Genomic DNA, 14,244 nt, shown 5'->3' with positions numbered 1-14,244 from the left:
TCCTAGAATTCATTTTTCTTTTTCCCCCGAAAGGCCAATGTTTGAAATAGCAACCGCCTCTTAAATTTTATAGGACTACGGAACAATACAAGAATTCAACGTTGCCTTTACCATATTACCAAAGGATATTAAACTTCTCAGATGACCTTTGCTGACTCCAAAATACACTAGAGAAAAGTTTCAGCCCCGGTCCCCCACTCTAGTCGTTTATCAATATAAAAACTTTGCGCAATCACTAATCCAGTTCTTATCTGTAATGTTAACTATCCACGACAATGATTCTTCTAGTTCTCTAAAAGAAAAATAGAATTGTAGGTCCAATAGAATCCTTGTTAAGAAGGTATCAAAGACATATTTATTCTCCTAAACCAAAAGACAAATCCAACTATAGTTAAAAACGAAGTAACAATGGAAGCTTGACTTCTACGGCCTAAGGTTTGAGCAATTCAAATCTTTTGGCCGAGTTAGCTGTTGCTTAATCTCAGTTTTTGATGATGAATTGCATACAGCAATGGCTTCAGCACGAGACAGTACAAAAGTTGTGCTAGTTGCTTGCTTAGTAATGATCTCAGCCGCGTCACAAACAATTCGTCCGAGCTGCCAAAAAAAATGTGGAAGCGTTAGCATTCCGTATCCATTTGGTACAACTGAGGACTGTTACATGAACAGCAACTTTTATGTTGCTTGTAACACAAGTCACAGGCCTCCCAAACTATTTCTGTGGAATGTGACAAAAAATATTGAGGTATTAGAGTTGTCATTGAATGGCCATTTACGGGTAAAATCCCCAGTAGCGTATGTCTGCTATGATGAAAAGGGTGTGCTAGTGGATTCAGGGAATTCATCTATGACTTTGAAAGCATTCCCCTTCTCCTACACTCAAAACAAGTTCGTAGGAATTGGATGCGACACCCTTTCAACCATCAATGCAACAATTGGGAAAAACTACTCTGCTGGAGGGTGTTTCTCTCTTTGTAGTAGTGTAGAAAGTTCAACCAATGGATCCCGGTTTGGCATTGGTTTCTGCCAAACCTCCATCCCAAAAAACATTTTGGCATATGAAGCTCGTGTCCTGAGATCAAATATGCTTCATAGGGATATGAATATTCCTTGTAGCTACTCTCTTTTGGTGGAAGAAGACTCTTTCGAGTTTTCCACGGATGACTTCATCAAACTGCAGAAGAGAAGAACAGTTTCCACAGTGCTTGACTGGGCTGTTGGGAATCTAACATGTGAAGAAGCTAAGAATAATTTGACTAGTTATGTTTGCCAAGAAAATAGCGTATGTATTGATTCTAAAAATGGACCCGGGTATCTCTGCGGATGCTTAGAAGGTTATGTGGGAAATGCATACCTCCAGGGTGGATGCCAAGGTATGGATTATGTTCCCTCCATGTGATTAGTCTAAATGTAATTTGTTTTCTTGATAAATGAAAGAAATATTAACTTCTTTTGCCTATTTCTTCACTAGATATTGATGAGTGTGCCAATCCGAGTCTAAATGATTGTTCAGACATTTGCATTAACCTACCCGGGAGCTATAATTGTTCTTGTCCCAAGACCAGGAAGCACCAGGGAGATGGCAGAAAAGGAGGAAGTGGCTGTGTCTCGAATCTACAACATGTGGTTAACGAGATTGTGATAGGTACGTGTTATTTGTTTGGTTTACATAGTAGTAATCAGTGAAAAGAAGATAACAAGACAAATACAAAAGTAAAGCAAGGCATATGTAAAAACGTGCATTTTGCTCCATTATTTTTGAGATATTTGATCTGTTTGATTTTATTTTCTTTCACTTGTAGTCTACTGATTTGTCTTTTTGATTGCTTTTACGCTAAAAGTTTTGACGTTTTGCAACTTTATGTCAGTACATATTCCATAGGGGAAATCTTAATTCACAGCTCTCCAAATCTTAGAAATAGAAGTGACATTTGTTTGCAAGTAGATGGTATGGAGTGTCATGAATAGTATCCGCTACCGAAAATAAAGTTATAGGGAAAGTGACCTTTAAATTAAAGTAATTCGAGGATGTACGTGAATGACATGATTCCGAAACCATAACAAAATTAAAGACTGATCCAATAAGCAACTTTTTCAATGTAGGAACTGGCATAGGCCTTGTGCTGTTGTTAACTGGTAGTGGTTGGCTATACCATATATTTCGTAAAAGAAAACGGGCGAGTCTCTCAGCACGATATTTTAAGAGAAATGGTGGCTTAATGTTAGAGCAGCAAATTTCAAAGATGGAGGGATCATCTGAGAGAGCTAAAATATTTACTGCAAGAGAGCTGAAGAAAGCCACTGAAAACTTTCACGAGAGCAGAATCATTGGCAGAGGAGGCTACGGCACAGTTTATAAGGGAATTCTTCCAAATGACCAAGTTGTTGCCATAAAGAAATCAAAACTAGTAGATCACAGCCAAATTGAACAATTTGTCAATGAAGTGGTTGTACTTTCCCAAATTAACCACAGAAATGTGGTCAAACTCCTAGGCTGCTGTCTGGAGACAGAAATGCCACTGCTAGTTTATGAATTTGTGAACAACGGAACACTCTTTGATCACATTCACAACGAAAACACCACACTTCCCTGGGAAACACGTCTAAGAATAGCAGCAGAAACAGCTGGTGTGCTTGCTTACTTGCATTCTTCAGCTTCCATACCGATCATCCATAGGGACTTCAAGTCAACTAACATACTCTTAGATGACAAATACACGGCTAAGGTTTCTGACTTTGGAACCTCTAGATTGGTTCCACGTGACAAGTGTCAGTTGACAACATTGGTTCAGGGAACTCTTGGGTACCTTGACCCTGAATACTTTCAGACCAGTCAACTAACTGAGAAAAGTGATGTGTATAGTTTTGGTGTTGTACTTGCTGAGTTGCTAACTGGAAGAAGAGCACTTTCGTTTGACATGCCAGAGGAGGAGAGGAATTTGGCGTTGTATTTTCTTTCGGCTGTGAAGGATGATTACTTGTTCCAAATTGTTGAGGATTTTGTCAATGAGGGAAATAGTGAGCAGGTGAAGGAAGTTTCTAACATTGCTCAATGGTGCTTGAGGCTTAGAGGTGAGGAAAGACCTACCATGAAGGAAGTTGCTATGGAATTGGAAAGTCTCAAAACCATGACAGTCACAACTTCACTGATTAATGCCACATCGAATGCAGCAGAATACGTTATCGGTGAAAGATCAGGTTCAGCAGAAAGAGACACTGATAATTGTCATTATACTTATGCTATACGTGCTGGACCTGAGGATGATACCATTTGCAACGATGTGATGTCACCGTTATGGGATGGTAGATGAAGTGTGCTTACTTGGAGGTGCTTTGTCTATGGACCAATTCGAAGATTCGATATATACATATTATGATGGCCACGATAAAGCTTTTTAATTTCATCGTCCCTCAGTTCTGCATCAAAAGTAATAAGGTATTGTTGATGAGTATTATTTTCAGAAACGTTAGCAAGTGGTTCGATAAATGCTATGATGTACAATTGAATGTTCTGTCACCATTGTTCAGATTATTACTAATGAAAATGCTTTCCCTTTTTGTATTTACACAAATGAACGAATGGATATATCATTATCAGTAACTTCATAGAATTAAATTAATTCATGAACTCGGTTTAAAAAATTGTTGATTTAAAATCTGTCAATGTTGCTTACAAATGAACTCACTTTTGCAAGAATTTTTATAGTTATTAATAGAATTTACTCGATAAATTTAATCATACAGAACAAATGTGTGAAAGGTAAAAAATATAGTAAATTAAGAACTAAAAGTATATACAAATTAATGGATAATTTTATTAATTATTTTTTAACAGATACCTTCATTAATCAGTTTTTGCCTTCCACAGCCGGCTGTCCTGCTCCTAGCTAGCAAATCGACACAATCAAGGTCTTAGGAAGGTTGAAAATACAGCAAAGAAAGAAAAATATGATGAAAAAAACAAAGTAAAACAGTTGAAATGAGAAAGAACACAAAATGAAAAATAAAAATATTCTATAAGTACATAAATATCATTATTGATATATTAAAATTGTAGAGCATGCAGCCTTGTTTGAATCCAATATCCAGTGCAGTAACAGAGTTAATCCTCTTGATCCCTTTAGATTCTCTCTAACCACCATCATTACAATAGCAGAAGAGATAATGTCCATTAGAAGAACTTGAAAAACAAAGTCATGTCTGTGCACTATAAGCAGCTGCTGGTGCAGCTGCTTCTTGTTGCCCTCCTTATTGCAAAATCTAAAACTCAAGCCATATCAAAGCCAAACTGTTCTTCAAACTGTGGCGATGTTACCATTCCCTTCCCCTTCGGCATCTCTGACACTTGTTCCTTAGACCCCTCATTTGTTCTTACTTGCAACCAAACCTCTCCCTCATCACACACCCTCTTCCTGCCACAAACCAATATAACCGTGCTTAACATCTCACTCAACGGCCAAATGCAAATTTCATGGCCTGTAGCCAGCGACTGCTACGCCGACGGAGGAAAACTCGTGAGACAATCATTTCAAGACCTAAACCTCACAACTTTTCAAGTCTCTTCCAACAGAAACAGGTTGACTGTAGTTGGGTGTGACACGCTTGGATTAATGGTGGGAAGCGATTTGGAGGGAAAGAACTACACCACGGGATGCATTTCCTTGTGCAACAGGCTCCAAGACATCGAAACAAACGGCACTTGTTCCGGCACCGGTTGTTGCGAGACTTCGATTCCACGCGGGTTGTCGAGTTTCTCCTACGGTTCAGGGAGTTTGTTCAAGCACACGCATGTAATAGACTTCAACCCGTGCGGGTATGTGTTTCTTGTGGAAGATGGGGCCTACAATTTCTCCTCCACGGACCTCGTCAAGTTCGACAAAACCACGTTTCCCGTTGCGGTGGATTGGGTGGTTAAGAACCAAACGTGCGAAGATGGTAAGAAAGAGGCTTTCAGTTACGCGTGTAAGGCAGAGAACAGTGAATGTTTTCATTCAGTAGAGGCATCTGGTTACCTTTGCAGCTGCTCAAACGGTTTCGTGGGAAATCCCTATCTTCTTCATGGTTGCGAAGGTATTAGTAGCTGAATGCATTTTCTATATATATATATATATATATATATATATATATATATATATATATATATATATATATATATATATATATATATATATATATATATAATTAATATGTTGTTCATTACTTTTTCTGTTTTACTTATAACCACTTAAACTTTTAAATGTACAATAAATAGAAATAAGTTTTTTCTTAAAACTAGACAAAAAAAAATGCAAGGTGATAGTGAAAGAATAATGAATGAATGCATGATTGACTCGTTACTATAATGTAGATGTTAACGAATGCATGGGATCCAACGATTGCGTTGATGGGGCCAAATGCAGTAACTCTCCTGGTGGTTATAACTGTTTATGCCCAAAAGGATTTGAAGGAGATGGAAAAAATTATGGAACAAGATGCACTTACAAATCTACCATCAATTCAAGGAAAGAAATCATACTCATAATTGCTCTGAGTGAGTATATACACTCTTGTCCGGTAAATCACAACAAATTTCATCCTTAATTATGTAACAACGTATATAATATTGCATCTGCTGTACTTATACAAGCAATATTGTTGAGAGATTTCTCATCCTAATCAACAATAATAAATTCAAGTTAATTATCATTACAGTATGTCATTGGTAACTTCGAAGATGAGCCAACATAACGAAAACGCTAATTACGTTTCTCTTTGTTTATGCATAGGTGTGAGTGTAGGCCTAGTAGCACTGCTTGTGGGAAGCTTTTATGTGTATTGGGCATCAAAGAAAAGAAAGATAATCAAACTTAAAGAACAATTTTTTCACCAAAATGGTGGTCTTTTCTTACAACAACACATAATCAAGCATAAAGGGTCTATTGAAACGGCTAAAGTCTTCACTATAGAGGAGCTAGAAGAGGCCACCGACAACTTTGATGAAGGCAAGATTCTTGGCCAAGGTGGCCAAGGAACAGTTTACAAAGGAGTATTGCTAGACAATAGAACAGTGGCAATTAAGAAGTCTAAAATTAGTGATCCGAATCAGATTGAACAATTCATTAACGAGGTAATTGTGCTTTCTCAAATCAATCATAAAAATGTGGTAAAACTCTTGGGTTGTTGTTTAGAGACAGAAGTTCCCATGCTGGTTTATGAATTCATTCCCAATGGTACTATTTATGAGCACCTTCATGATCATAATTGTTTTCTAAAACTTTTATGGAAAACAAGGTTGAGAATAGCAACAGAAACAGCTGGGGCCTTGGCTTATTTGCACTCAGCTACTTGTACACCTATCATACACAGAGATGTGAAAACTACAAATATTCTTCTTGATCATAATCTCATTGCAAAGGTTTCTGATTTTGGAGCATCAAGGATTTTCCCCCTTGATCAGTCTCAACTAACCACTCTGGTGCAGGGAACATTAGGGTATCTTGATCCAGAATACTTTCACACAAGCCAATTGACAGAGAAGAGTGATGTGTATAGTTTTGGGGTTGTCCTGGCAGAGCTAGTAACAGGAATGAAGGCACTTTCATTTGATAGGCCAGAGGCTAGTAGAAACCTTGCACTGTACTTTGTTTCTTCAATGAAAACAGGTCAATTACTTAACATTGTGGACAACCAAATATTGCATGAGGCAGATGTTGAGCAACTGAAAGAAGTTGCCAATATTGCAAATCGATGTTTAAAGGTGAAAGGAGAGGAAAGACCCACCATGAAAGAAGTGGCAATAGAACTTGAGGGACTTCAAATTGTGGGAAAACACGGATGGGAAAGTGTTAGTTCGTCTTCAGAAGAGACTGAAAACTTCATAAACTCAGCACCATCCGTTCTTTGTGTTGAAAGTGGCATCAATTTAGCTTTTGATTGCTTAAACCAGATTTCCACGTCTTTGGGGAGTGGAAGATGATTATTGAATGGCATTAAAGGATAAAGTTATTCTGAGCTTAGGATTGGGTAATAATATATTTCTAAATTGAGACATAATAAATGGTTTAAGTCCTAGGCCATAAGATCATGTAAGGTTCACCACTTTAATCAATTCAGACGATTTTTCCTGATCAAAAGAATATTGGGATTCCAATAGGTTAAACCATTTATAATATCACACCAAACTAATCAAGAGTTGAATCAACAGAAAATTCAAAACTATGGATGTATGACCTATGGTAAACCACGTATTTTTTTTTATTAAATTAATTTTAAAATTATATTTAAAAAAAAGTTTAAAACAAATATTTTTTTAATACTAATATATCTCTATTAAATTAATGTTATTTATGTTTTTAGTGTATGACCTTTGACGTAAAATTTAAGTTTGTCTATGCTTTAAACTTTTATACATTTTGACCTCCAAAAATTAAAAATGAATGATTATAGTCCTTTTAGTTCAATTAAGTTAACTTTTTTTGACTTGTGAAACGTTTTTCTAGTTGACACTGAAACGGGAATGTATCAAATTGGGTAAACAACTCACACTAGCATGGAGAATTTGACATGTAAAAAAGTTTAATATAATTAAGTTAAAAAGACTATATCAATTCATTTTGAAAGTTTGGAGACTAAAATGTACAAAGTTTTAGAAATAGACAAATTCCAATTTTGTGTCAAAATTCAAGAATTAAAAAAATTTAACCCATAAATTAATTATAAATTTATGTTTGAGAGTAAAATTTAATTAAAATATTACTAGTGTCAGTTAATTGTTATTGGTATTAAAAATGATATTTAATAAAACTTTGTTTTCAATAAATTATAATTTTGTTTAAGAAAAAGAGAATAATTAGTTATATTTATTATCTTATAATTAATTTTGATTTCTATTTATTTTTCTTTTTCTTTTTCTTTTTGTGGCTTCTCATATAGTGATTTCATTCCTTGTCTTTCTTGCTTTCTTCTATTCTAGAATTCTTCTTTACAGGGTTTTGACTAATTTCATTTCTTGAATCTTATGTTAATTGTGTGTATCAATTTTTTTTATCTTCATTTATGGATAATATTTTTCTTTGTATTTGTGTTTTTTTTATTCTATTTCTTGAATTTTTATTAGGATTAAAAATGTATTTATTTTGTTCGGTTTTATTCTTTAGTACTTTCAATTTATGAATTTGGTGAGTTTTATGTTTATATTTTGGTAAGGGACTAGAATTTGCATACTAGAGCTTGTAATATTTGAAGAGGCCGCAAAAATAGAAAAATGGGTCAAGGCAATGAAAGAAGAGATAAAGACAATAGAGTAAATAAGGGTTATCATTGGAGTTAAATGGCTCTTCAAGACAAAGTTAAACCCTGTTGGTACCATACAAAAACACAAGGAAGAGTTAGTAACTAAGGGTTATTCATAACAACCAAGAATAAACTATAATGAGACATTTGCTCAAGTGGCATGATGTTGGTTGCAAAACCAACGACAAGTGCATCGGTCACAACGTAACAAGTGATAAGTATCATTCTCTTCCAAGAAACTTATGCAACACTTGACAACTTTCACAATTCACAACTTACACACACAGATGACAAAAATACAAGAAACTCTTTTTGTATTTTTATCAAACAATTGATGTGCAAGGAAATGTACATTGATATAGTATTTACAATTTGTTGAGACTAGAGTTAAACCACTTCATTCTCATGTATTGACCAACATCTCAATTCAATATTCATGTCGACATCAACTCACAAACATACTCAAATCCTATCTCGAGTGACTTTGAGCCTATGATATCTTATCAAGTTTCAATCTCTTGAATCCTCAACAAACAATCATGCATTAAGTTCAAGATCTAAGATTACTAATGAATCAAGTTCTATTCCTAGATACAAGTATACATGAGGCATTCAATTTCAAGTATAGTTTCAAGTCATATTTTCCAATGCATCAAGAACAACAAATCAAGCCATGAGTAATCAAGCTACAACAAGTATTAAGCATAAATCAAATACTAACTTTGAAATGGAAAAGTATGTATGTATGTGTGTATATATATATATAGTTAAACCCCTTCGGAGGTCCCTATTTATGTGGGGTTTTCTCAGTTTGATCCTCGTCTTTTAAGTTTTGCCAATTTGGTCCTTTATATTGAAAAATTGACTAAATTAGACCTCTACTATTAAATCAACTTAACGGGGTTAACTTTTTGATGAGCTATGAGGGTGACGTGGATAGTTTTTGGGACGTGGCACTCACAAACCCTTATACGTGGTTTTTTCTTTAATGAAAACGTGACATTTTCTGAAACATTTTAACTGTGTCCTTTTGGTCTGATTCTATACGGGTTGAGGATGACGGCGAAGGTGATTGCGATGGTACTGACGGCAGGTCTATGTGGTTTGATGACGAAGGTAACGATGAAGGTGACGACGAAGGCACCGGCGTCAGGTGTGAGGGGTTTAATACCAACTTTGCCACCCAAGTTGTTCCCATCTACTGCATCAATAACTACCCCTTCAACCAAATGACTCAAATTCCCATCTACCACTTCATGAACCGGACCCAGTATCCCACCTCTTTCTTCGCTTTTGTTTTGATCCATCGACAGTTAGTTCACTCCCGAACAATGCCACGGTACGAACCCCACCTAAAAACGGTCCCTTTATTAATTACAGAGGATGAACAATGTGATCAAATGGATGGTGGAAAATGCATATCTTCCAATGACCCACTTCTTGATTCTAGCAGATATTTTAAGAAATAATCAATTTAAAATAGAGGAAACTGGGGGTGTCACCTCTGAGATGGATGACCTCACTCTCCAAGAAAACACAGCCCCCAAAATAGCCGCAAAACGATGGGTTTTACCTCCAAACATTAAATTCCACAAACAAATTCAACTCTGATATGTTTCAAACAGACCCACCCCAACCTGCGTGGCTTTCTTCATAGATTAGTTGAAGAACAACAATGACTTTTTTAAAGTGGGAAATAAAATAGGAGCAAGGTTAAGTGAAGAAAGGAATTGGGAAAAATACAGTGAGAGAAGGAATTTTCAGTGCAATTGAATTATTAGAATAATTGGGCAAGTGCACAAAACAAAGGAAACAGAGGTTGTGGCGATGGAGGGAAGTCTGAGTGCCGCTCCGACGATGGCGATGAAGGCAAGTTAACGTCGAGGTCGATGGAAAAATCAGAGTTGTGCTCCGACGATACAGTAGGACATGGGCCATCGGCGTGAATTTGAACGATGATGCACGAGCCGTTTTAGATGAAGCATCCTGAACGTTTATATCATCCAATTTTAATCCCAATTGAATTCAATGAACCCTAATTTTAAAAATGTTTGTTTAAGAAAATGTCACGTGCAAATGTTTCATTAAAAAAAAAAACACGTATAAGGGTTTGTGAGTGCCACGTCCCAAAAGCTGTCCACGTCACCCTCACATCTCATCAAAAAATTAATCCCGTTAAGTTGATTTAACGACAGGGGTCTAATTGAGTCAAATTTTCAATATAAATGACCAAATTGGCAAAACTTAAAAGACGAAAATCAAACTGGAAAAACCCTACATAATTAGGGACCTCCGGAGGGGTTTAACCTATATATATATATATATATATATATATATATATATATATATATATATATATATATATATATATATATATATATATATATATTAATATCACAAAATACACAAGATTTAGTTTATTACATCTAATCTCAACAAATAAGAATAGCCCTCCATGGTGTAAAACTTAGGATTCTACAAATTGAAGAGATAGGGAAGAAATGAAAACCAAAGAGAAGATGCAAGCCTTCTTCCATGGTTCTTGACAATTGCTCCATGTTTCAATTGCGCCTCTCATTCACATCAATACCTTCAACCCCAAAAAGGGGAAAACCACCATGGATAAAGGAGGAAACCCAAGGAGGAGAGAGAGAGCTTCCCAACACTCCAAACAGCCTCCAAGAGTCTCTTCCAAGCACCCTAGGTGATTCTATTACCGTAAAAATGAGGAATCTCTAAACCCTCGTGAAAACATGATAAAAATACCACTTTGTGTATCAGGGCTGACAAACTCGTTCAATGACTTCATTCTCACCCAACAAGGCCTAAAAATCGATGCTTCTTGGCTTATAACTTGTTGGACATGCTAAATTTTCATCCACCGACTCGAATATTACAAGTTTGGTTGTCGTTTTCGCCCAACGAGTAGCCAACTCACCGAGTGAGCTAGCCTGGCGATCACTGGTGATTTTCTGGTCGTCTAGGGTCGGTCCATGGCAATATACCCTACAAGTGAGTCTTTTCGTCATGTTTGCAACCCTGGGTGCGATTCTAGAGTCCTTGAAGTGGGTATTTGTCTAAAAATAATTCTTTTGTCCAATCATGCTTCCTTAAGTTCCAACTTGTTTTCCTCAAGCATAATTGCTTTCTTTTTCCTTATTTCACACACTCAAAGAGAGATTAGAGGTAAAACAAATATATACTAACTAAAACACAATAAAACATAAAAACACATTAAACTTGGAAACAAAATAAGGTGAAAGTTACGAAGGAGTTGATTTATTTGTGAAAGTATGCACATAAAACACATAAAATCAGTAATTATCACATGACTAGACATAATAAAAGCTCTCTAATAACACTTGCAATACAAAAATGATGGAACATGTACCAATTAGGCGTCAAGTTTACATTCCTCAAAAGTGTCCTTTAATAAGTGATTTATATAACACAACCACCAGAATTTATGATTAAAGGCCAAAAAGGCAAATTTGAGTTTAAAGAAAGCTTTATGAAACAAGCTCCCTGTGCATGGTATAGTAGAATCGACCAATATTTCACTAATCAAGGATTTAAGAGGAGTAAGGGTGAGTCTACACTACACATCAAGACCTAAGGTCAATATACTCTCTTACTCTCTCTATATCTGGATGATCTTATTTACACTAGAACCAATGTTTATGGAATTTAAAGAAGATATGATGAAAACCTTTGAGATGACTAATCTGGGCTTCATGATTTATTTCCTCGATATAAGGGAAAGTAAGAGAAGTGATGGAACATTCATCTCATAAAAGAAATATACAAAATATTTATTGAAGAAATTCAGGATGAATGAGTGCAAATGTGTAAGCATGTGTCGCTAGTGAAAAATGTGAAACTACAAAGATGGATGGAACACTAGAAGTTGATGCATCTTGATACAAAAGCCTAGTTGGAAGTCTACTTTATTTTAAAGTTACACACTAGACATCATGGTCGCTACAAGTCTTTCATCAAGATTCATACAAAACCAAGTCAAATATATCTTGGCACAGATAAAAGAATTTTAAGATATCTACAAGGAACAAAAGAGTATGACATATGGTATAAGTCCACATACAATCCAATGTTTTTTTATTATACAGATAATGATTGGACATGGTCGATAGATGACATGAAGAGCACCTCAGGTTATGCTTTCTCACTTGGATTAGGAAATATTCTTTTGGGTGTCAAAGAAGCAAGTCATAGTTGCCAATCAACACCTAAAGTAGAATACGTGGTTGTTGTTGAAGCAACAAGTCAAGCTATATGGCTTCAAAAGATACTCAAAGATATAGGAGAAAAACAAGTGAACCTACTACAATCAACTAAAACAATAAATCAACTATTGTAATGACGAAAATTCCAATGCATCATAGTAGAGCGAAACATATATAGCAATTAAATATCATTTCATAAGAGAAGTAAAGACAAATATGAACATTTGACTTGAGTACTGCCCAATAGAAGATCAAATTGCAAATATTTTCACAAAGATGTTACCAAGTCAAGGTTTGAACTACTACACGTTATGCTTCGAGTTATTAAATTTGCATCAAGGAGAAATACTAAAGTGTAATAAAAATTCTAAAAAAATATAAAAAATCCTAAGATAGGAGATAAAATCTAAAACATTCTACATAAATGGTTGTAATTAGAATTTTCTAGAATAATTATATGGGTGAAATTTTGTATACTACCATTTTAGAGAAGACAACATCCAAGATGTAACACATTTCACCACACTTCTATCAATTCTACTATTTAAACTACTTCCTCAACTATTCTTTTTACAACCTCCAAATACTACCATATCAGTTACTTGGTAACTTATTAAATATTTATAGTAAATTAATACACTTCTACTTAGTGAGCTTAATAGTGTTTGTATATTTAATTTTAATGCCAAATAAAAATGTGAAAGAATCTTTTTATTTATTTTAAAAATAAAAGGAACTTTACAATTTTAAATGAAAAAGAAAGAGTAAACTGGATCTAAAAATGAACTAAAAGTAAAATGTACCTAAACTTATCAATATTTGTTATACATATCAATTCACGGGTAATTAATGAACCAACAACGAAAGAGAAGAAGCTTTATCAGGTACACTAGAAACAGTCGGCATATAGAAAGTGCGTTTACAGGGTATTCCTTGTTGTACATTTGTCGAAGACTCTTTGTCTTGTATCACTTTTAGCCAAAACTTTGTAAGCTGGAACACTCAAGTTTCCAAGAATATTTTGCCACATTAGTTGGTGTTGCCCCTTCAGATTCAGACATAAAATCTTCTGTAAGTATAGAAAATAACAAAGTCATTAAAATACCCTCAAAGTGTTATAATATTAATATATTCAACCTTTTGTACAAGCACAAACAACGCAACTAGTAGATTGGCAATTGGTAGTGCAGTGCACATGACACTATGAGATCGATCGTAATGTAGAAACTAATCTTAAGATAGGGAATTATGCAATATAATTTATCGTTTAGGAGACATAAGAGGGAGATGACTTGGAGAAATAATTTTAGCACAAACATTATAATAAATTTTGACATTTGAATTATGTTGATATTTTAAATTTTATTATATTTGTTATCATATGAAAAGAAAAATTATTAATGAAATTTATGGAATAATTTAGCACTATTTTAATACAAATTTTAACAATTGTAGTCTTTCAATTTGATTCGTGGTCATTTTTCTGGAAATATATTTGCAATTTAATTTCTTGATATGTACAGTATATTTGAGTTAAATTTGCTTATTTGTTTTTTTTCTCATAAATTTACTAAATAATAATATATTGTTTTTTTATCATGTAATGAATTCTAAAAAATGGTATAATCTTGTGGTTGTCGCAACAGATAATAATAGATATAGTTTGTTGTAGTAAAAGAATTATATACAAGTAAGGTTTAACTAAAAGATATCTATGGTTAAAATACGT

The 14,244-nt window shown here is 34.7% G+C and overlaps 2 protein-coding genes and 1 long non-coding RNA gene across 3 annotated transcripts; 2 read left to right on the top strand and 1 right to left on the bottom strand.

The window, feature by feature from the left end:
* Positions 1 to 456: 456 nt before the first annotated feature.
* LOC148203966 (uncharacterized) lies at positions 457 to 3,976 on the bottom strand. Its single transcript, XR_015784314.1, has 3 exons — positions 3,840 to 3,976; positions 3,323 to 3,417; positions 457 to 597 (listed from the first exon to the last, which is right to left on the bottom strand). It is a non-coding gene; the product is annotated as an uncharacterized LOC148203966 (long non-coding RNA).
* LOC124839833 (putative wall-associated receptor kinase-like 16) lies at positions 512 to 3,562 on the top strand. The gene is made up of 3 exons (XM_088106758.1): positions 512 to 1,373; positions 1,472 to 1,645; positions 2,104 to 3,562. The coding sequence occupies exons 1-3, from the start codon at positions 512 to 514 to the stop codon at positions 3,309 to 3,311; spliced, it is 2,244 nt and encodes a 747-aa protein (XP_087962884.1). The 3' UTR covers positions 3,312 to 3,562.
* On the top strand, positions 3,845 to 6,955 carry LOC124839831 (wall-associated receptor kinase 3-like). Its single transcript, XM_047315760.2, has 3 exons — positions 3,845 to 5,070; positions 5,348 to 5,530; positions 5,766 to 6,955. Exons 1-3 carry the CDS (start codon positions 4,197 to 4,199, stop codon positions 6,953 to 6,955), a joined length of 2,247 nt encoding a protein of 748 aa, XP_047171716.2. The 5' UTR covers positions 3,845 to 4,196.
* The last annotated feature ends 7,289 nt before the right edge of the window (positions 6,956 to 14,244 follow it).

The sequence above is a fragment of the Vigna umbellata genome, chromosome 2, assembly GCF_029865625.1.
Source record: "Vigna umbellata cultivar VRB3 chromosome 2, Vumbellata_1.0, whole genome shotgun sequence".
In the NCBI taxonomy this organism is placed as follows: Eukaryota; Viridiplantae; Streptophyta; class Magnoliopsida; order Fabales; family Fabaceae; genus Vigna; species Vigna umbellata.
The sequence above is the reverse complement of the archived record's forward strand: the minus strand, read 5'-3'. Positions and strand labels throughout refer to the sequence as shown.